Source organism: Oreochromis aureus, linkage group 17 (assembly GCF_013358895.1).
Source record: "Oreochromis aureus strain Israel breed Guangdong linkage group 17, ZZ_aureus, whole genome shotgun sequence".
NCBI lineage: Eukaryota > Metazoa > Chordata > Actinopteri > Cichliformes > Cichlidae > Oreochromis > Oreochromis aureus.
In genome coordinates, this window is record NC_052958.1 from 4,723,007 (window position 1) to 4,744,800 (window position 21,794).

At 38.3% G+C, this 21,794-nt stretch overlaps 1 protein-coding gene across 1 annotated transcript; it reads right to left on the minus strand.

The window, feature by feature from the left end:
• Positions 1-59: 59 nt before the first annotated feature.
• Positions 60-21,078, minus strand: LOC116334965 (mucin-5B). The gene is made up of 45 exons (XM_039601328.1): positions 21,034-21,078; positions 17,316-17,394; positions 16,941-17,166; positions 16,284-16,413; positions 16,116-16,179; positions 15,340-15,422; positions 14,960-15,155; positions 14,648-14,773; positions 14,423-14,543; positions 14,162-14,297; positions 13,996-14,073; positions 13,837-13,906; positions 13,597-13,734; positions 12,966-13,115; positions 12,726-12,820; positions 12,363-12,495; positions 11,968-12,211; positions 11,794-11,834; positions 11,583-11,671; positions 11,288-11,442; positions 11,075-11,213; positions 10,682-10,786; positions 10,237-10,431; positions 9,970-10,042; positions 9,687-9,856; positions 8,714-8,870; positions 8,301-8,405; positions 8,076-8,217; positions 7,918-7,946; positions 6,349-7,488; positions 6,160-6,234; positions 5,788-5,994; positions 5,403-5,644; positions 5,109-5,295; positions 4,803-5,025; positions 4,446-4,618; positions 4,226-4,295; positions 3,340-3,449; positions 3,203-3,234; positions 2,907-3,060; positions 1,380-1,417; positions 1,152-1,259; positions 818-857; positions 595-703; positions 60-407 (listed from the first exon to the last, which is right to left on the minus strand). The coding sequence occupies exons 1-45, from the start codon at positions 21,076-21,078 to the stop codon at positions 245-247; spliced, it is 6,585 nt and encodes a 2,194-aa protein (XP_039457262.1). The 3' UTR covers positions 60-244.
• Positions 21,079-21,794: the final 716 nt, after the last annotated feature.

The following is a 21,794-nucleotide window of genomic DNA, read 5'->3' on the forward strand; positions in this document are numbered from 1 at the left end:
ATTGTATTGTATAATTTAAAAAAAAAAAACCCACTGAGACCGTCAAATGGGTAGGAATCTTGATGATGTTTATTATGGGGTTTTTACATTTAAGAAAACAGAAGAATACATGCTTTAATCATTCACTTTATTTGATATAAAACTGATTCAGCATTTACTTTATATAAGGAACAAGATTTTAATACATTTAGTTTTCATGTGAAAGTCTAATGAATAATTCTTTCTTTCATCTGAGTTTTATTTTTCAGCTTGAGCCACAAGATCTACAAGCACAGCTGGTGATGTGCTTGTAGTAGTATTGTCTCGTACTGAGGTCAGAGCAAAGCAGAGTCACTGGCCTCCTCTCTGATATCCAGTCCAGACAGCATGTGTAGTACTGCTCCAACATGTCACCATGTAACTCCACCCTGTTGCAGAGGAGAATGGGAGTGGGTGGAAGTGGGATAGAAGAGAGAAACAAAAAATCGAAATTTCAAAGTTCGCACAGAATTCATACAATAAATCTAGATGCACTTTTCTTTGGTTAGTGATTATGAACTGAATGACAAGGGCCTCAGATGCATTAATTTGCATCATCACTATTTCTCATCTCACCTTGGCTGAGATTCACATTTCCCCTGACACACAGGCATCTGCATGACTGTGGTGCAGTTATCTACGGTGATGTTGAGGGTGGACATCCTAGCAGCACAGCCCTGGTTACCTGAAGTTTGAAGCAATAAAGTACAGGTGTAACGATGTAAAGAGTGTGAAATAAAAATGAATAAATTATAGCTTTCACATTTATGTGAAATGTTAGATTTAGGGTCTGACTTACATGTATAGCAGCAGTGTTGGTCATCCCAGATTCTGTCCTCCTGGAGAAAAAGCCCCACAAGTTGTAAACTTTAATTCTTGTGCTTGTTCACGCAGCATTTAATTGTAGTTTTTAAACTTCTTTTAAAGGTAAGTCTTTCTTTCTCACAGTCTGACAGTGTTATTCTATTGTTATTATGTAATATTTAAATATTGAATATAAATAAATTCTAACACTTAAGCTTTGAAAAGCTCTGAAAATAAATGTAAGTACTGTGCAAAGCTTCACTGATAAGAGCTTATTATTGTAGAAAAACAATCTTAGATTTCACAGTTGTTACTTGAACCATGTTTACCTCAGAGCAGCTTTCATTGGAGCAGACTTTGGTCTCAGTCTGAATGCCTTCTTTACTGCACTTCAGTGACCTGCAGGGATGGGCAGGATCTGTCCACTGATCTCCCACCTACATGCACAAAGAACATTTTTAATTTAAAATGAAGAACCAGACAATGGTTGACAATGATTAACAATTTCAATCAATTTAATACAAAGAGACATTACAATAAAATTCAATGCAGCATACCTTGTATATCTTCTCATTATAACTGCAGGTCTTGTCAACTGAAAAAAAGGACACATTTTTGTGTGTGTGTGTTTGACTTTGTTATGTTTTTAACAGCAGACATTTTGATATGAAACACAGGTGTTGTTAAAGTTTAACCTAACATTAGTTAATGTGATTAGCAATAAATGTGTGTGCCTAATATTTCATGTCAAAATGTTTTCTAAATTAATTAATTAATTAAGAAGAGGCCACTTTAGGCTTCTCCCCCGATACAAGGGGTCACTACAGCAGGTAGCTGCGTTTGAGTTTTATGCTGGATGCCCAAATGGGATTTGTGTCTCCAGCTGGATGTGAACCACAAACCCTTCACGTTCAAAAGCATAAATCATTACGATATGGAGCCACCTAATTAACAAATCAACCAAGCAAGCAAATAAAAAATAACAACAAATAACTGACTCTTCAAATATATTTTGGGTCACTAACAACATCAAAGATGCAGCTTCATACAACTGAGATATATTTGCTAATAGATATAAGGTGTTGTTCTACATGTTTTTGTGTATTTGTTACTTGCTCTTCTGCGATGTATTATCACATAATTGCCAGTTAAGATTTGGAAGTATGAACATGTATGCCAAGATATCAGCAGGAATCTCTTATAAGGAGGACGTATATATGATATTTTTGATGTATTACCAACAACAAAGTTTGTGAAAACTGCTCTAGAACTACTTCATAATGAATGATGATAGCGATCATTCTACCATGCCTATTTTTTAAAGTTTTTGCTAGTAAACTGGTAAAAATGAAGCTTTGGCTTCTTGTTTGGAGTAATCATCATGCTAAGAACTACAGAACACACTTGTTGAGATTAGACTGTATTTAGAGTCAGGGTTAGTTTGTCTATGCAAATTTTTCCCTTTCACTGTTTTCATCATTTTGTGCAACATATTCCAAGTACCGGTAATTAAAAGCTGAATATTGTGCAGATATTTTGTCCTCATTTGGATATAATTTTTTTTTAAATGGCAATTTACGAAAAAAAAAATCAAAATTTGCATTCCTGGTTGACCTTATAATTATGGAATATAATAATTAATTGTTTGTTTTTTTGGGGGGGGTTGCAATCATTCTTCAAACATAACTTTCGAATTGAGTGTACAGGAAAGGAAAGTCTCCTGTAAAATACCTGGAAGTTAGACAAGGTTAAGCCAGTTCATAATATACCCAACCCCTGAAAAATACAGTTTACTTACCAGGTAATATTGGAGAATATTGTTTGTTTTTCTACAAAATTACCAAGAAATTATGCAGTGCTTGTGAAGTACTTAAATTGACTTATAATACAATCATTTGTTTTCTGTAAAAACTTGATTTGTTACCCTCTTGTTCCACTTTACCTACTTTTAAGTATTTGTACTTTATTTAAATATATTGTAAATTTTACAGAAATTTACAGAAATTCTATAATTCCAAAAGATACTGAAAACTTAAAAAATCAATCATTAACAGAACTAGAAAATATGAAACACCCTTACTTACCACAAATCGCATCACCACAGCAGGAAGTGTTTATCAAAACTGCATTGGGGCCACAGAGGGGAGCTGGCTTAGGAGGTGGTGGAAAGCACTCTTCAGTCATAGTCTGGTTGTTACATCTACACAGTTTGCAGTTGGACTGCCAGACTTCACCAGGCTGAAACACACGTACAGAAATATTGTTAAATCTACACTCAGAGGTAATACTAATACGCTTAAATTATTTGAGCTAAACTGTTGATTACAGAATGTGTCACATAACAGCAGCATCCCTGTGGAAATTTGTAGCTTTTACTTACAAGTTTAGGTTCTCCGCTTGGTCCTTTGCAATCTTTAGGGAAAAAAGAAAGAAAATCCTTTATTTATCTTCCTGTAAAAGACTTTAAACAAAAATTGTCTAGGTGTCATTGCCATCATCTTAGGCTATACAACTTACAGGAACAAACAGGCAAACAGGTGTTTGAGTGATTTCCTGCTCTGGTCAGGTTGCCGGGACAGAAACAACCTGTGCTTTTTTTTTCAAGCAAAGCTCCAGGATAGCGCACGCTAAAAAGCCAGAGAAAAGCATGAAAATGGTGTAAATCTTCAGAATAGTATATGAAGGAAAGGCATGTGGAAATTACAAGGTGCAATCAGAAACAGCTTCCCCAATAAAAATCTAAACATATCTAATTTCAGTTTGGCCAGTAATTTCTTTGAGCAGTAATGTACTACATCCTGATAGCTTTGGTTCTTAGACAGCTGAGTGGGAGTAACAATATGACCAGTTGCACTGGATTTGCTCTACTGGTGACGATTTAGCTTGAACTTTATTTTGCTGGAAGAGGATGAAGACATAAGGAGTCTAATCTTAAAGAAGAGGGTGGTTGGTGAGTAAAGATTGTGTTGGGATGGCCAACAAACACATGGTTTCAATGCACCAGATGTGAAGCTGGCTGACGATCGCACACCAAATTTCAGAGGGTATCCCTTAAATGAGATTCCTCAGAAAATTATAGTAAAACCCAGCCTTGAAAATCTTACGCTGATTAAATTCATGGTGCAAAACCCCACTGATTGTCAAACAAGACAGTGAGGTCACATTCAGAACCCAGTGCCTTCAAGCATTTACACTGTGGACTAAAAAGTGCTGTTTGGCTCCTTTACATGAAAGTTATTCCAGTTTGACACATAAGTTAATGCAAGTGGTAAAACTAGTCTAAACCTAGCCTCCCAGGAGGCTTTCCAGGTGTGCCTTGGAGAAGACCACAAAGAGATCAGTCTTATATGGCCAAGCTGATTAACTTTTTATCTGCATCACACCAAAAGTAAAGTTTCCTAACCCTCCATAGCAGAAGTCATCCAACTTTGTGCTGCATTCTCTGTAAACCAATCCTTCTGGACATGGCACATCTGAAACACGATCAAGGACACTGAAGTTAATAATACATCGATTTAAATGAGAACTTGCAAAGAAAGTAAATTTATTCATAAATCACTTAATTTCTAGCTTTACTGGTTTGCCATGTTGATTGTAAGACAAAAAAAAAAGAAGATGCATACCACAGATTCCATTAGTCAGTCCTCTCCAGTCAATACAGAAGCCAAAGCTTTTACATTCACCGGCAGCTTGCTCCAGAGAAGAGCAAGAACCATTTAGGTTCCTGCATGAATCAAACTCACAGTTCTTCTTTTTAAGGTTTAGATCCACGTGGTTGCTGCAGTTTTCAAAGACACTGGAGAAATGGAAACAAAGTGAATTTAAGATAGTATTTGCTGAAAATATACACAAAGAGGCAGAGAGCCACACACTATTACAATTAAAGTCAAAACATACAAGTATATAACATGTACATTTATCATGAAGTACACTTGAAGCAAATCCCTGATCAGTAGGCTATATTCATGTGTGGACCTTACGGGTGGAGTAGAAGTTCACATAATGGGTTTGGAGGGCAGGGAGGTGGAGGTGGGGGAGGAGGTACTAAGGTTGGCCCAGAAAGACAGGGTACATCCCTTGGTGCAGAATTACAGGCAGGCTTCAGAGGATCTGGATACACCCAGTCATAGGCCGTCTTATCACAACAGCTGTCATCCTCAATCTGCCCTCCTTTACGAATACATGATGCTCCACCGCACACACCTGGAGGGAGAATTGAGAAGTGAGCTCTGATATGCTTATATATATACTTCTAACACACTTCTAGCACTCCAACCAGTACCCACCGCATTGTCCCTGGGTGTTATTGAGGAAATGCTCCATGGCCAGGTTCACAACCAGGGTATAGGATGGAGTGAGGGAGACATAAGAACGAATCTCTGGGAGATGAATTGACACCATATACCCCGTGGTCTCAAATCTAAAACCATTCTCTTCATATGGTGGTTGGACTGTCACATTGTTCAGTGTAGCCTAAAGTATAATAACATTATCATCAAAATTAGCCGTCTTTTCAGTGAGCATTCTCAGTCACAAACTGGTGTATAATTACTGAATATGGATGCATGATGAAATCCTACCTGTACTACAAACAACTGTGGGTTGATGTTGAGTGCAGCTACATTGTTTTGATATTTCAGAATGATTCCTTTGGCACAGGAGCCATTCAGGCCCGGCACGCAATAAAAGTTGTCCACAGCAATGGTCAGATTATGACGTGGCGACTGCTCCTCCACCAAGATGTAGGAGCACTGATCCAAGAAATCAAAGGGTATTCCTTGGAAAGAAACATAGTGGGGATCCCCAAAAAGCTCACAGTGACCTGGGAACGGGATATCAGAAAGAATGAAAGCACAATTTGGATTTCAGCTGAAAATAAGAATGTATTAAAATGCCAAACTGAGCCAGCTGCACAACTCTAATAATGACATTCTTGGTTAGTCAGTCAGTGGTATGGTCACTTACAGTCACATTTCCATGTTTCACAGCATCCATCCGAGACCTTTACGGCTCGTTCTCTGGGACAGGCCAGAGTTGTAGACTCTGGACAAACCACTGGGGTCAACTCTATCTTTCCACCAACACAGTGCTTATCAAAGCAGTCCTCTGTCCATGTCTCACCACAAATCCAGTGTTTTTTATTCTTCAGATCTACACATTCACAGACTGGTGCTGTGGCAGAAAACAGTGAACACAAAAATACAGAAACATTGTTTAGGTTATTCTCGTGAATGACTACTATGATCATAATAAATGAAAATGTCTGGTTGGTAGTTAGTTAGGTGGTTGTAGACATAGTAAATATTGTGGGAGCTTCTGTGCTGGTAGCAGTCATACCTGAGGTTACAGTAGTTGTTGCATTGGTTGCAAATGTGCTTGTTGGCTGAAGTGTTCCAAATGTTGTGGGAAATACTGACAGAGAGCACAATTAGTAAGGTTAGGTTACTCATTAGTCGTTTAGGTTACTCACATAAACGACTGCTATGATGATGAATGAACAGTGTAAAACAGATGCATAACATTTACCTTGGGAGGTGTTCTGAGTTGGCGTTGCTGTGACTGGGGGTCCTGTATTAATTTTAGATGTGGATTCTGTATTAATAGATGAAAATGTTGTGGTGCCTACTGAAGTGCTATGGGTTCCCATTGTTGTAGCACCTGTTTCTGTTATTTCTGTTTGTCCAGATGTTGTCACAGCATTAGTTATCAGTGGCGACGTAGATTTAGATGTTGTTGATTCAGAGTGGGAGGTAGTAGGTTGGGTGGTTGTAGTAAATACAGTGGGAACTTCTGTGCTTATAGCTGTCAGACCTGAGGTTACAGCAGATGTAGCATTGGTTGCAAAGGTGCTGGTGGACTGAAGTGTATTGACTGTTGGCTGCGTATGTTTTGTAGATGGTGGAGGTGATGAGACATATGTTGATGTAACTGTGTTTGTTGTCTCTGATTCTGTGGCCCGTGTTGTTGAAGCATTAAGGAATGAGGTACTTGTAGGTAGGTAAGAGGTTGAAAGTACAGTACTAGCAGATTCAGTGGGAGTCTCTGTTGTAGACTCTGTTATTGTTGTAAGGTGTGTCGAGTGAGTTGTGGATGTTGAAGAAGTTGACAGTGATGTGGAGAGTGTGCTGATAGTGGCTGTAGTTGTGTTAGCTTCTGTAGGGGCTATTGAGGTAATGGTGGTAGCTGAAAGAGTTGTTGGATTAGTGGTGGAAAGTGCAGTTGACCAATTTTCAGCAGTCACTGAAACGTTGGTAAAAGTCGTCATTGTTGTAGCAGTGGTGCTGGACCCTTTGGTTCCAGTTTTAGTAGTTGCTGCAGATGTAGTGGTGGGCATTGTTGACCATGTTTCGCTGGTACTTGAAGTAGTCGTGGTGTTTGGTTCAGAGGTGGTGGGGGACCATGTTACAGTAGTAGTTGAAGTAGCTGTAGTTGTTGGCACAGGAGTTGTTGATATAGCAGTGGTGGGGGGCATTGTTGACCATGTTTTACTAGTAGGTGAGGTTAGTAGAGAGGTAGCAGTGGGTGTGGACCATGTTTCAGGGGTAGTTGAGACTGTGGTAGTGGTAATCACTGGTGTAGTAGTAGAAAGCAGAGTTGTTTCACTTGTAGTTGAAGCAGTTGTTTTGAGAGATGTTATTGGTGTGGTGGTAGTTGTGGGCGGAAGTGCTGTTGAAGTAAAATTGATAATAAGTGCAATTATTAAAAGAAGGATCCATAAAAGCACAAATAATTTTAAAAAATAAATAAATTTCAATAATATTTCCTTGTATCCTCTATCACTGCATTACATATGTTTGCCCTTACTAACGTTTTTAAACCCATTATCACTCCCAACTCCTCACATGTAGACACAATTGATCAGATCCCGTGACAAATCTAGTTGAAGATGCAAATCAAAATTCTCTTTTCAAAATGTGGATAACATGTTTTTCTACAACTAGCCAAGTTATGTTGCTCCTATGCTTTTACTATCTCTGAGCCCTGATTTGTCAGGAGTCCTGAACAAGCACCTGTTGTGAGTTAGAATTGAAAATTAATTGTTTTATCGGCCACATATAGTACACACATGAATATATTTTTTATACTTATACTTACGACATTTAATTGTTCCATTTTCACAGGAGCTGAATAAAATAGGAGAGTAGGAAATAACCAGCTGTCAGTGTAACTAAAAACACAACTTCATGACATGACGATTACATGGAAAATGTAGATATTTGCATGCCATATATATTGTGAATATGTCAATTTACCATTCAAAAGAGTTTATTTTCACCACTTGTCCAGGTCGTACATTTGTGTCATTAAAATAACAAGAGCAGTTCCTCAATGTGGTACAATCACCAGTATTCTCATCATAGTACGGCTTTTCCTTTGGACATCTGGGGTAGCAGCCTTTTCCAAAAAGTAAATATACTCAGTGGTTTGTGCAAGCTGAACTTTAACATGTTAGACTATAACTGAGAAACATTGGTTACCTTCCAGCTTCTGAGTGAAGTCTTTGCCACAGGTCAGAATCCTACCACAGGCTTCATAATGCCAGCTACACTGGCCCTTCTCATTGTAGTAGTCACAGTAGACGGCTAAGATGTAAATTATCACACGTTAATTATCACAGTTTATCTTTTGTTGTATTCAGTGTTTTGTAAACTTCAAAAAACACTAATCTCATCATGCAGATTGTTGGATATATCTACTGATAGTGCCTTATATATTGTCACTCATTAGTATATTGACAATAACTAAAATACAATAAAATAAAACTGAATTTAACATTAAGAAATGCGAGTTGTGTGTTGGCAAGAATTGAAGCACAAAAAAGAATATAAGCTGGACTGATGATTGGCTGATGAAATGCACACCTTATGTGGGGAAAAAGCTTAAAACTTACGGCACATATCAGGTGTCCTCCAATCTATGCAGACATCCTGGTCACTGCAGGCCTCTGCATAAGCTGCCACAGCTGTGCAGAAACCCAGGAATTTCCCTTCAAACTCACAAGAGCAGGATTCCTGCACACAGGCATGGTAGTAGGGCTCTGGATCCACCTGAGGATCAGTAAACATCAGAGTTGGGAATTACCTGATTGCAAGTTGTACTTCAATCACAACAAAAATGCAGATGTAATGTTTTACTTTTACTGGCATTAACATCAGCACAAAAACTTTCATCACGTGGCTTTCCATGGTTGTTGTAATGTGTGGGTGGCCCTTTATCCACAAAGTATATTATTAATTCTCGTGAAAAGTTTATGTGCATAATAACATGCCTTTTTAAGGGGCATGTTTTGGAACAAATTTCAATGCAACACCATCAAAGGTTGGATGCTGATGCCTTAAAGGTCGAGACAAGCTCCTTTTTGTTCAGTTTGTTGATGTTGAGCATTGTTTTTTAATTTGCACTCCCTTTCATCTGCTAGTGTTCACTGCCCTAAGCAGTGCTTCTGGATATCCATGTGCACCAAAGTGGTTTTCCTTGCTGCACCTAGAAATGCCTTTTAAGTCTAGGAACACAAAAATTATTATAATGTTTGCATTACAATTGTTATCAAAAAGCTGTGAAGGAGGGTTTTTTTCTCTTTTTTTGCCCAGTTTAAAAGTATTTGTTAGGAAATTAAAAGCAAGAAATGTTATTACTTCGATAGGTTAATCAAAATAGCTGCAATGCTTATTGAATTTAAAAGAGAAACTGTAATCTAATACATTTTGACAGCATCCTTAGCAACACTGGCATCAAATTTTCACCATATACAAAATAAAAGTCCCAATCTTCTCTGTGCGACTCTGCTTAAATAGTAGTTATTCTACTGAATTATGTTGCTTTAAATATGGATAAGCAACTTGTGTGCAATGTGAAGAACATACTTTCAAGTGACAGTCTTTGAAGGTGCCTCCTTTAAGGATCATACAGCGCCTCTGGGCCCAGGCCGAGCAGTAGGAATTGCGTTCACATGGAAATATCTCAGTGGTCACATCAGTACAAGGGGGAGTGGCTGCCTTCCAGCTGTTGCCAAAGGCCATTGGACTAGAAACCACTAAGAACAGAGTTCGTTTTTAGTTTGAGTGTCACAGGTAAAGTGTTGGTGTCACTGCAAAGACACCCCCCGCCCCCCCATGCAAAAAAAGGAGAAAAAAATGACTGGTTTACCTGCTGAGCCACTTATCTGCAAGTCATTCAGCTCGTTGGAGTCAAAATTCCCACAGAGGCCACACACTCTGTTCTGCAGGTGAGACAGTTTGAAAAAGAAAATTAGTATAAAAAGTACACAGTGGAAAGGCTTTGATATGTTATTAACTCAGTTCTGCATTTTTTAATTCTACTTCTCTCCTTTTCAAGCTTTATAGTGAGGATAACAGTATTCTACTAAACAAGAACGACCCTGTTTAAAATCCTTCTTAGCATTTTATTACTCGCCCTCCAGTCTGGATGAAGTTCTACGGTGATCCGGGTGTGTTTGTCCCATATTAGAGTTAGACCTTTGCTGGGCACTGAGATTATGATATAGAGTCCCACTGTGTGTATTGTGTAAAGTGGATCTTGCTGCAAAGTCCAGCCTTTTTGGATTTGCTTGGTCACTCTCATGTCATTCAGGATAAGGGTGACTTTGCTCTGGAAAAGCAAGATAGAAGAAAAAAATAAGGGATTAGTTTACTGGTATATGGGCATCTACCTCATAATGCACATCATTAATTCTGCAGCATGTTATGTTCCATGATTCATGAATGACTTGAGTAAATAACCATCCTTTGACTGAGGTTGATCATTTCTAAGTAAGACAAAAAAAAATACACTAATAAAAATTAGCATAACATGACCACCAAATAAAGGTCAAGGAATATTTAGGGATAGGGCCACTTACCTGCAAATCCAGTATGATGGAGCGTGAACAGGTGAGTGCCTCATCACAGCAGGGCACACTCTCCACTCGGAGAGAAAAGGTGCCGTTTTGACTTCCGCAGTAATCCTGAAATGGAAAAGCATGGTTAAAACTTACTTATTATATATCAAAAATCATGCATTTTGTTGTAGTTATGAACAAATGGTTACCACAATGACTGAAAGTCAACAGCTACAGTTTTTGTAATACATAGATAGATAGAGAGAGACCTGGACTTTGTGAAAGTGTATGACTTATATCTCCTACATCATGAAACTGCAACTTTAAAAATAGAATTGACATATCTACAGTACATATAAATGTTATATCATGCATGTGAACACATTCATGTTTTTTGATTTTTCTGGCTCTCACCTCTACTAGCGTGTACTGGCAGTGACCACCAAAGCGATACCATTTAGAATCAAAGGTCTGATAATGTCCATTTCCATAGACTTGACATGTCCCGGGACACGGCTCATCTGTGCAGTCCCACTGACCCTGACCACAGACACTGTAAGATAAAGTCATAACACTGAGTTTACAGAAAAACAAAACTTTGCAACTGAACTGGTAAAGTAGCGTTACCATTTTTTACAGTTGGTTTTAACAGTCTCTCCTGCCCTGAAGACTTTACCACTGTAGACACAGGTGCAGTTGTCCCTTGACACACAGTTTCCATGGTGATCTTCATATTGATCATGTGGGCAATAACAGCCACTCTCACAAGTCATATTGGCAACCTGAAAATCACACCAACCTGAAAATTACACTTTTGTGAGGAGCTCACGTGTTTATTCTAATAACTAGTCACCCTTTTAAAAAGAAATTAAAGATGAAGCCACATTTATATAAAAATGGTAATAATTATAAATATACATACCAGTGGTTTGCTGAGACTGTCACAAGTTTTCTGAGCTGTCTTAACTGGGTATTCTGAGCAGTGCACGCACACCTTCCCATTCCCGCAGCCTGATGCGAACAAATTCATGTATCAAATATATTTCTGAAAGTTTGATATAATAATATGTTTACTGCTGTGACTCTTGCTCATATAGCAATGTATGTCTAGTACAAAAATATAATATATTTACCACAGTCCTCGGAGCAGTGCAGTTTTCCATTCTTACAGTCGCTTTTGAAAACACAACATAAGATTAATAAAACTGGAACTACTGTATTTATCATACACCATCAGTTTCATGGTAATACAAAATGTATTTGACCAATTTTAAATTCATTAAAAAAAACTTTAATGATCAGCTCACCACTGTCGTCCATCGATAACAACAGGCCCTGGTGGCGTTATACCACCGTGATGATGGCATACACATTCAGTCTTTGGAGTACAGATTTGTCCTTGGTTCAGGTGGGTTCCTTCTGGGCAGCCACAGCCCTCCACGGGAGCATCTTCCTGCCCACAGCGAGGATCAGGACCAGACAGGGAGCGGCATGTATGGTTGCAAGCTCGCACATTGTAGGAGAAGTCTTGGTTCTTTTCACATGTCAGTGCTGTGACAAAATATTTTGATTCACATTTAATAATCTGCTTATACAATGCATCCTGCAAAAACAAGGCAGAAACTGCCTACATAAGACTATAAGTCATGTGCAGTAAAAGGAAGACATATTTATTTCTGTATTTGCATTTTTAAATGCTCACAGCAGTTGGTAGCCTTCCTCCAGTCACCAAGTTCAACTCCAAGACTGGCACATGCTTTGGCATAGTTGCCCAGAGCAACACACAAGCACTGGACCAAACTGGTGCCACAGTTACAAGTTCTTAGGATGCAAGCCTGTAAAAATACAGTAGAAGAGTAGAGTAGAAATATATGCACCGGGGTAATGAGTCAAATGAAAATGTATGCATCTGTATGATCAACATGTTTGCCTTAAACTGGTTTAATTTTATATGCATAATGCAGGTTTAAGTTTTAAACTTATTATAAAGTTTTAAATCAATATGTCAGCACAAGTTAGCTTCAGCAGTTTCTTCAGATTTGGTTGAGTAGTAAAACAATCTTACCGTATGGAACTGATCAGTTGGGATGTAGCCATGGCACTTTGCAAATATCCCAGCTGGGTTGTTCAAGACAGAACACTTTTCATCAGCAAATATTTCTGCAGAAATACATCAGATGTTAAAATAAGTAATGATTTTACAAAACAATTTAGAATAAAGCAGTTTTCTGTGTGTTAAAGATAAAAGCATCTTCTCATCTCTGTGAATTTACAGGACAGTCTACTTTATGTGACTGATTGATACCGTTGTCGGTATTAATGCAGGTTGGCGGTATGTTCGGTGTACAAGGGCCCACGCTCCAGGACAGCGCAAAAGGTTCAGGTGAGTTCTCGATGATCCCGCTGCTGCTGGTGAAGTCATCTGTGGTGTCGTTGTTGTTGTTGCCACAGAGACCTGAAAGACAGACTTACTATTTTGTCTCAGATTTTTAGAACATTTCCTGCTCAGCAGCCTCCAATTTGCATAAAAACAATTTTATGGTAGAAAATTTGAACATTTATAATGTTTGCTGTGAAAACTGCACGTATTTAACAACTTGTAATTTAAGTGCCATTTCTAGAATTCTGTTATATTTGGGTTTTTGTGGTACGGCTTGTGATATTTAAGTGAAAATAGCATTTTCTATACTTTTGTGACTGAGGATTAAAAAGTATTCTGTATGTCAAAATTTCTGCTGTCAAATCTTTATGCAAATTGGAAGAGCTGAGCAGAAGGCTTGGTTGTTTCAAGACAGAATAAAATGCTAGTTAAGCTACAGAAGTCATGTTTGAACTAGAACATTTTTCTGTTTTACCAATAATTTGACGGTTCATAAAATAAATAATGATAAAAGTAATTCCAGGGCTAGTGTGTATTTGTAGACTAATGTACTAACCTGAAATCATGCCTGTGTGGTTTCCTGATGGTGTAATGTAAAGTTGGATTTCAGGAGACACCTGGACTTGGATCTTCATACCAAAGGATGTATGGACTTCAACATACATAGAGGACTGCCAGAAAACCAGGGCACGATCTAAAAAGTGAGAGAAATTAGTAAGAGATTTGGTGTTTATGTATCGAAACCATTCAGTATATATTATGAGGCTAGCAGACTAACTAGCATTCTTTTACCTACCAGACTGATGAAGTTCAGTAATTTCTTGGTCTTCAAATTTAACCATGTTGTGTGTGAATGTGTACATTTCCTGCAAATTCCAAATGATGTGCATAATCAGGCTCATTTTTCCTCACTACTAATTGATTTGATAGTTTGTATAGTGTGTGGGATGTATACCTGGAAAATCTGGAGAACGACTCTTTTTATAGATGCATGCTTCCCAGAAAATTCAACATTTATTGTCCAGTTTAAGCCCTGCATGTGGTCATGAAAACAACTTAACATCACAATCATGCACAAATGTCCTAATGTCATATATTTGTGCTGTAGGCTGTTTGTTTACCTGTGAGGCCACATATGTGCATTTACCAGGAACAACATATTTTTTGCCATCAAATGTTGTTACAAACTGCCCTTCAATGTGACATCCGCCTAGGCAGGAATTCTCAGAGCAATGCCATCTTCCACCATCACATATACTGAGGACAAAAAGGAGTTTAAAATGTGTTTTAAAAACTTCTAAACATTTTTATGATTCTAAACTTAAGGGTTTTTTATGTATTAAAATTCCAGTATTATTTTATTTTATTTTTTGGCCACTTACCATGCCTGACACTTAGTTTTACGTATGTCTCCAGTTAAGTAAGTCCTACCAGAGAAGACACAGGGGCAGCTAGGCACACTCACGCAGTGAAGGTCTTCTGCATGATCATCAAGCACCTTACCTACAATATAATTCAGTACATTTTTTGAGGAGTTTTGATGAGTTCTGATTAGTTTCATGTGACTTACCAAGGCAAAAAAACAAAATACAGTTCATAGTATTCACCCTTTGGACAGACACAGGTGCTGGTGATAGCCTGGCCGGAAAAGCTGGGGTTAGGGTTGGAGCAGCTGGGAATAAATGCATCACCCTCTTCTTTATATACCAGGTCTCCAGGACAAGTCGGCTCAGCTGCATTCATAAAAACAGAAAGGTAAATCCATCATTAAACTAAATGAAATGTCAATTAAAATTCATCCTTTATCCATAAAAGCATTAAAAAAAACAATAAACAATAAACAAACAACTTTGCGACTACTACTATGAAGCTTTTAAACCTCTTTAAGACTTTAAGACTGATGATAAATGATCACCTACCACATTTGGTTATAGCTCTCCATTTCTGCCACACATAGCTGTTGTTTCCACAGTGCAGGGCAATCTCTTTGAAGAAAGCACAGCCAACGTATTTGCTCTTTTCATAGCTGTAAAAGTTCGCTTCACAGAGTTGGATATAATGTGGTGTTTTAACTTGCAGACACTCCAAGGTGTAGGAAAAGAACTCTCTGCATACCTGTAAATATCATTGGAGGAACATTAACATTTTAGACTAACATCGTTTGTACACCAACGTTTATATAATATAATTATGTTACTGATTGAGTCCTAAAATTGTGAAAACAAAAACAAATGAATCAAGAAAAGTGGATTTAAACTATGAAAATGATGGGAAAAAAACTATTGTAAGATCAGCTTACTCGGTTAGTGACAAAGACAGGATCTCGCGTTTGACACGTCTCTTGGTTAAGCGTGCTCTCTGTTATCAGCTGCTGCTTGTTGCCTGTTTTCACAAATAAAATGTACATTCAACTTTGAACAAAATACACAAAAACAAATGTTTTATATTCCTAGAGATTGTATTTATCTTTTTTTCATGAAAGTATGATGCATAGAATTTTTAGAGCAACATACTGTGCTGGAAGAAACAGATGACAGCAGTTAGGTAGGGTCTTGCTCATGTCAGTAAATTAATACCAAATTACTCTCTGCACCTATTACAACATTGTTACATACTGAAACAGCCACAGTGCTGGCCAGACTAGAGCCCAGAACACTGAACAAACAAACAAATATGAAAACTACTTAAAGCAAGAATGAGAAAACATTTCGCTTTTAGAAGTTTCCTTCATTTTCTGCTTTTAAAATGGCCTTTCTAAAGCCTCAGCCTCAATACATCTGAATATGTCTGTACTGTGCTTTAAAGCCAGGTCCATACCAGGAAACCAGAGACAAGGTTGTATAATGTATGTAAAACTGTCCTAATTTTCCTCTTTTTTTACATCTAGCATAACAGATGCTATACATTAATTATAATTAATATTGAATTAAGGCCTGTATTAACCGCTAGTTCAATTATTTCTACTACCACTAACATTGTTGCAAGTGTGTACAATATTGTGCTGTTGCTTATGTTATTAGAATGATACTACAGCTCTTAGTTGTTACTTTATTATTTGTGCTATAGGTGACATACTTGTTGCGTTGTCTTTTCCACACAGTCCAGTCATGCCAGTGCTCAGCTCTTGCTGCAGCTCCACCTGGACAGCAAATCACATAGAAGCTTCAGGAATTCTTCTTAGGGGATACATAATGTATGAAAGCCTAAACACAGTCAAACGTACACACTCTTTAAATCCCTTACCCACAAACTGTCTATTCCTCCAGGTACACTACGCCAAGTGACAGAAAGTGGAAGCAGAGAGCTCCTCAGTCTAGTGTAGATCCCGTACTGAAAAATATGCTGGTAGGTGTGATCATATGGAAGGGAGACACTGCAAGCAAATACACAGGAGACATCTGCTCAGAGACTGATCTGAGGTCTCCTCACTTCTTCAGTTTTGGAAAATAAGTGAAAGACAGGAAAAAAATAATGCTAAACAGCCTTTGCAGAGAGTGAGAGGATCTAGCAAATAGAATATGGTGTGGGTTTTTTTTTTTATTAAACTCAACCACAAAGACAAACACTTAATAATGCACAGTGTCCCAGGGCCAGAGCTAATAATGAACTAGCACTGATGGTAGAAGTGCAGAAATATCTGCGAGCATGATCGGCTTGGTTAGGTGGCTGAGTATGAGTGGCACTTGAGTTAATGAACTAAAGTGTCTTTGGGCAAAACACTTTGCTGGTGCCTCACATTACCCTAACTGGTGTTCTGTAGCCAAAAAATGAGTAATTTAAGATTAGATGTTAAGAAACAAAGATCAGATTGTGTCTCATGCAAATGATATTAGGTTTCCAATACAAGCAGTTTTCTTCAAATGAAGCACTAACTTAGTGGATTCATATTTGAGGACAAACCTTTTCTTCTCCACCAGGATGCTTCCATTCTGCAGAACAGTCCGGACTTTGTTCATTGTGATCTCGACTTGAACCAGCAGCCCGTTGTCTCCTCTCTGTATGGTGATGTCGTATTCCACACGATTGTGGGTGAAGCGGGTGAGAGTGAACGGGCAATTGGACCTCACGTAGTAACCCAAGCCTTTGAATGGCTGGATTACTCCACTGCCAAACGTCCTGCAAGTAACTGATCGCAGCAAAGTTAAGTTACTTGCAAATTCATCGTACAGAGATGGACAAGTGACCAAGTAAAGTAATGAAGACTGTGTAATTACTGTAAAAAGGACTGGCTCTCTAAAATTAAGTTATCGAGCGACGACACTAACTTATACTCACATTTCTGAGTTTCTGTTGTTGTCACTGATCCACCGGTCCCAAAAACTGAGAGGTAAGGAAAAAAGACAATGTAATAACTCTTTAACAACAACATTAAATTACAAGGAAAACTCCTTGTAAATATGAAAATACAGTGCATCATACTGCAGACAGGACAGTATACATCAACATTTTTTCTGTAATGTTTTTCTAAGATATAAGGAATAAGGAAAACTGTAGTAATGCATGAAATCAATATATAACAAAATATTTACACTGCTTTGATTTGTTACTTATTCTGCTTAAAATAATTCATTTATATTCAAAATAGATAAATAGATGCATGGTACCTGAGACCAGTAAAAAACAGACAGACAGCATCCATTGCTGTGGGGTCATTTTCTTCTTTCCGTGCAAGTGCAACCAGGAGGATGTGCCCAATCACCCCACTCCGTCCCTTATATATGCAATGTCCATACATACACACACTGCATGAATCACCACCACAGGGATGTGTGAACTAACATGCACACACCGGCTTCTTTCAGTAAAGTTACCAGGAAACTAGAAATTTCAAAGAAAATACGGTGAATAAGTGATAACAAGGAAATTATTACACAATGCTGAAAAAACAGCTCATTTAAAGCATGCCATTATCCTATGATATTAGGTTACATCAAGAATTCAACAATTCCCTGCACTGATATATATTCCTGTGGGAAAGTGCAAGTGTTGCGTATCATAGAATTTAGCAAAGAAACCCAAAAAGGAATGGGTTCACAAACAAGCTAAAAAGAAGAAACTTAAGCCTTTAAATCTTGTGTTTCCTTGTTGAGCAGTTAACCACAAGTTAGTGCACAAATCCGTGGTTTTTTTTTTACATTTCCTAAACTGGAAACTCGTAAGTTTGTCATGATTCATTCCTTCAGGAAAAAATAAGGTACTTTCCTTTAAACAGCTAAAATAATAGCAATATGTCAACTCCATCCTTAATAGGTGAGATATTAAGTATTGCATTATGTACAAAGAGGGATGCCTACTTTTTTGCAAACACCGGTGAACTTCACCAGTGTTGAAGGTCAATACAGGACAAACAGAATAGAATGAAAAGTGAGTGCTGGTAACTGATGAGAGTGCATGAACCAGGATGTAGTTAATTATTTTTCATTGCTAGATTTGAGGGAAAGCACCACAGAATCACAGAGGCGCCAATCAGATCTTGCATCAGATGACCTCAATAGGTCACTTAATAGGGTGAGGCAAGGTCCCACAGTGGTTTTAACCTGATACCTCTAGTGGTAATGACCAGTGTTGGGACTAACGCGTTATTAAGTAACGCGTTACAGTAACTACGTTATTATTGTGGTAACGAGCACGGTAACTAGTTATTATGCCAAAACCAGGAACGCGTTACTCGTTACTGGGATTTAGATAGGCTCGTTACTCGTTACTTCGTGTGGTGGATATCGCGGAGCTTCCACAGATTCAATAACATTAGCAAGTGGTGGAGGCCAGCAGGTGGATGAAGGAAAGGGGAGGCAAGAGGAGAGACCCGAAGCGGCAGCCCGTCCGCGTGTCAGGTGAACTGAACTTCAGGTAAGAAGTTATGACCTGCAGTCTATCTGAGTCAGATATAAACCAAGTTTAGGTGGAGTTTATTTTCGGTATGCTGACATTTTCGTACTGCGTGCTAGCTAGCATGACGGAGTTTCTATACAGCTGTGTGGGTGCTATGTTACTGATGTTGAACTTTATTTTGTTCATACGGTTAATTATTAGAGTTGCCAACCGTCCCTAAAAAACAGAATCGTCTCGTATTCAGAGAAAATATTACGCGTTTCATACTGAGGTGAAAAGGAACACAGTTTGTCCCGGACTTCAGCTACAATGAAAAAGACACAAAGCTGAAGCTGCACAGCTGCCTCTTCTTCTCTCATTCTCTCCTGTTTCTACTTCAATCACGAAACTGATCAATGATCAGCTGATCGGCTTTTCTCTCTTGTTTATTTATCGCCCACTTTGCGCCAGAAAGAGGAAACCAGCGGATGTCGTGCTAAACAACAGCAGCACGTTTAAGCTTGATCAGCTGTTGTTAGAATTTATTTAATATTAATTTCTAGTATCAGCTGATGTTTGCTGGAGCCACAGCTGTAAAAGCTGCTGGTCATGATATCGGTTTGGTTATCTGGTGAGAGGAAACATGCAGATGAAACCAGGAGATGTCCTTACTGAATCATCAGAGCTGAACAGGTGATGGAGAAACAGGTTTACCTTTTAGGTGACATGGATGAGTTGAAGGGAAGTTATGAACTGTTTCTGAGAGACAAATAACACCAGGATCCTTTTCTAAGTAGCTGACAGCTGGTAACTGTGCAGGGGCGGATCTAGCAAAGTGTTGCCAGGGGGCCAGGTAGGGCATTAACAGGGAAAGGGGGGGACAAGGAAATACTTTTCTTTATTATTCTCATTTAAAATGTCTCGCTTTAAAAAAAAATAATTATCTGAGTCTTACAACAAACAATTGATAGATTGATACATATATACCATCACAACAGTGTACATCACTGTCACAACAGTGTTTATTTTCATTCAAAGGCTTTATGATTTTTCCTATAATGGTGGGCCGGTCTCTAGTCAAAATGCCCGGGACGATTTTTTTGTCCCAGTCCAGCTCTGTATGCAGTTCATCTGCAGTCTGGTGTTACCTACATCTTCCTATTCAGAAGGCAGAATTTCCAAGTTCTGAGTACTGTGAGATTATTCGGTTATCATATGTTACCTTATATATGTAATCAAAGTAGTTGAATTATGATACTGCTGTAGATCATATTATACCCCTTAATATAGAGTGTGTGATCAGTATGTAGTTTTAGTTTGCATTATACTTCTGACTTAAAAGAGTGTGAAAACCATTAGATCTTTTGGATTGACCTGTACTACTCGACACTGTTGAATGTGTTACATGGTTTCTTGACATTTCATACTGCTGAATCATGAAGAGAATGTTGGGTGCAGAAGGCCTTGTTGTTCTGATAGCAGAAGAGACAGACCCCATTCCATACCCCCACCTTTACAGAGAGCAGAAAGACAGGGAGCCGAGGTCATAACTTAGGCGCCGTGTGAGAGAAAGAATGTGAATGTTTAGGCTTTTATGACTAGGTGGGGGCCACTAGAGGCTATAAGAAGCTGAGTAACCCGTCACCATTTTGAGACTTGCTGTGACCCTCTGCAGGCAGGTCTCCCCATCATGATGGTTCTTATGCTCTTAAGTGTTGAATTGTATGGAAATAAAGTATTGTTGATTGAGCATTTATACACCGAGTATTGTCCTTCCTTCAGCCCAAAGATTAAAAGAATTGGGAGATTTTAACAGTACAATCAAAAGCACCACGACTGCAGTTTTTGTGTTGGATGTAAAAAGCAGGCTAGAATCATGGCGGCGGTCAACGACGGTCCAGGCGTGGGATTTCTCTCATGGAAATGTGCACATTATTTTTTCCTTTCTATTGGTAGGTGGCACAGTGCACTTGTGGCATGTAAGCAAGATAGAAGACTGGCAATCTTGCTGGGTATCCAGTTACGGAAGCAACATATTAACAAGAGAATTCTGAGTAAAACCAAAGTTACTTTCCCTAGTAACTAGTTACTTTGAAAGTAATGAGTAACTTGAAGTAACTGAGTTACTTTTTTAGAGAAGTAACTAGTAATGTAATTAAGTTACTAATTTAAAGTAACTTACCCAACACTGGTAATGACCCACACGTTTTTTCATACCTTGGGTCATGTGGACTTAAAGAAGTCTAGTCACTTTCTAATCCCAGCAGTTAGAATGTGAAAGGCAGTGTACACTCTTAAAAGGTTGCCAGTGTTTTACAGGGATGCAAAACTATTGAGTGGTAAATATATTTTTCTTTTAGTTACTCCCTGTTTTACTTAGTGAGCTTGTTAGAACTGCAGAAGTTGTTTTTTTAATGTGCACTCTTCTCCAATAAGTGCTTTAGCCAAGTTAGCATATGCACAGCATCACAGGTAGAACCAGGAACACTGACAATAGCTTTGTTCCTTTAAAAATCAAACCTAAATCAAACACAGCCACTACTTATTAGACCTGTGCTTTCGTGTAATGACAAGTCACAATGCCTCATCTGCACATGATCCTGGAACTTGGTAATCTGGATTTAAATGTATTCTTGATTGCCTATAATTTGTATTAATAACACATCTGCTGTTTGCAGGTACCCAGGCCACTTGGCTTACAAAGTTGTTCAAAATTCTACGGTCTCATTCCTGTTTTACTCTTTTTGAAAATTCTTCACACAAAGACCGGGGATAGAGTTCTCTTCATTCTTTCCTTTTGTTCCTGTAATTCTATAACTTTACTTGAGCTGGCCTATCCATTCTAGTGCAAATACCATATACAGTGGTGTGAAAAGGTGTTTGCCCCCTTCCTGAGGTCTATATTCTTTACATGTTTGTCACACTTAAATATTTCAGGTCATC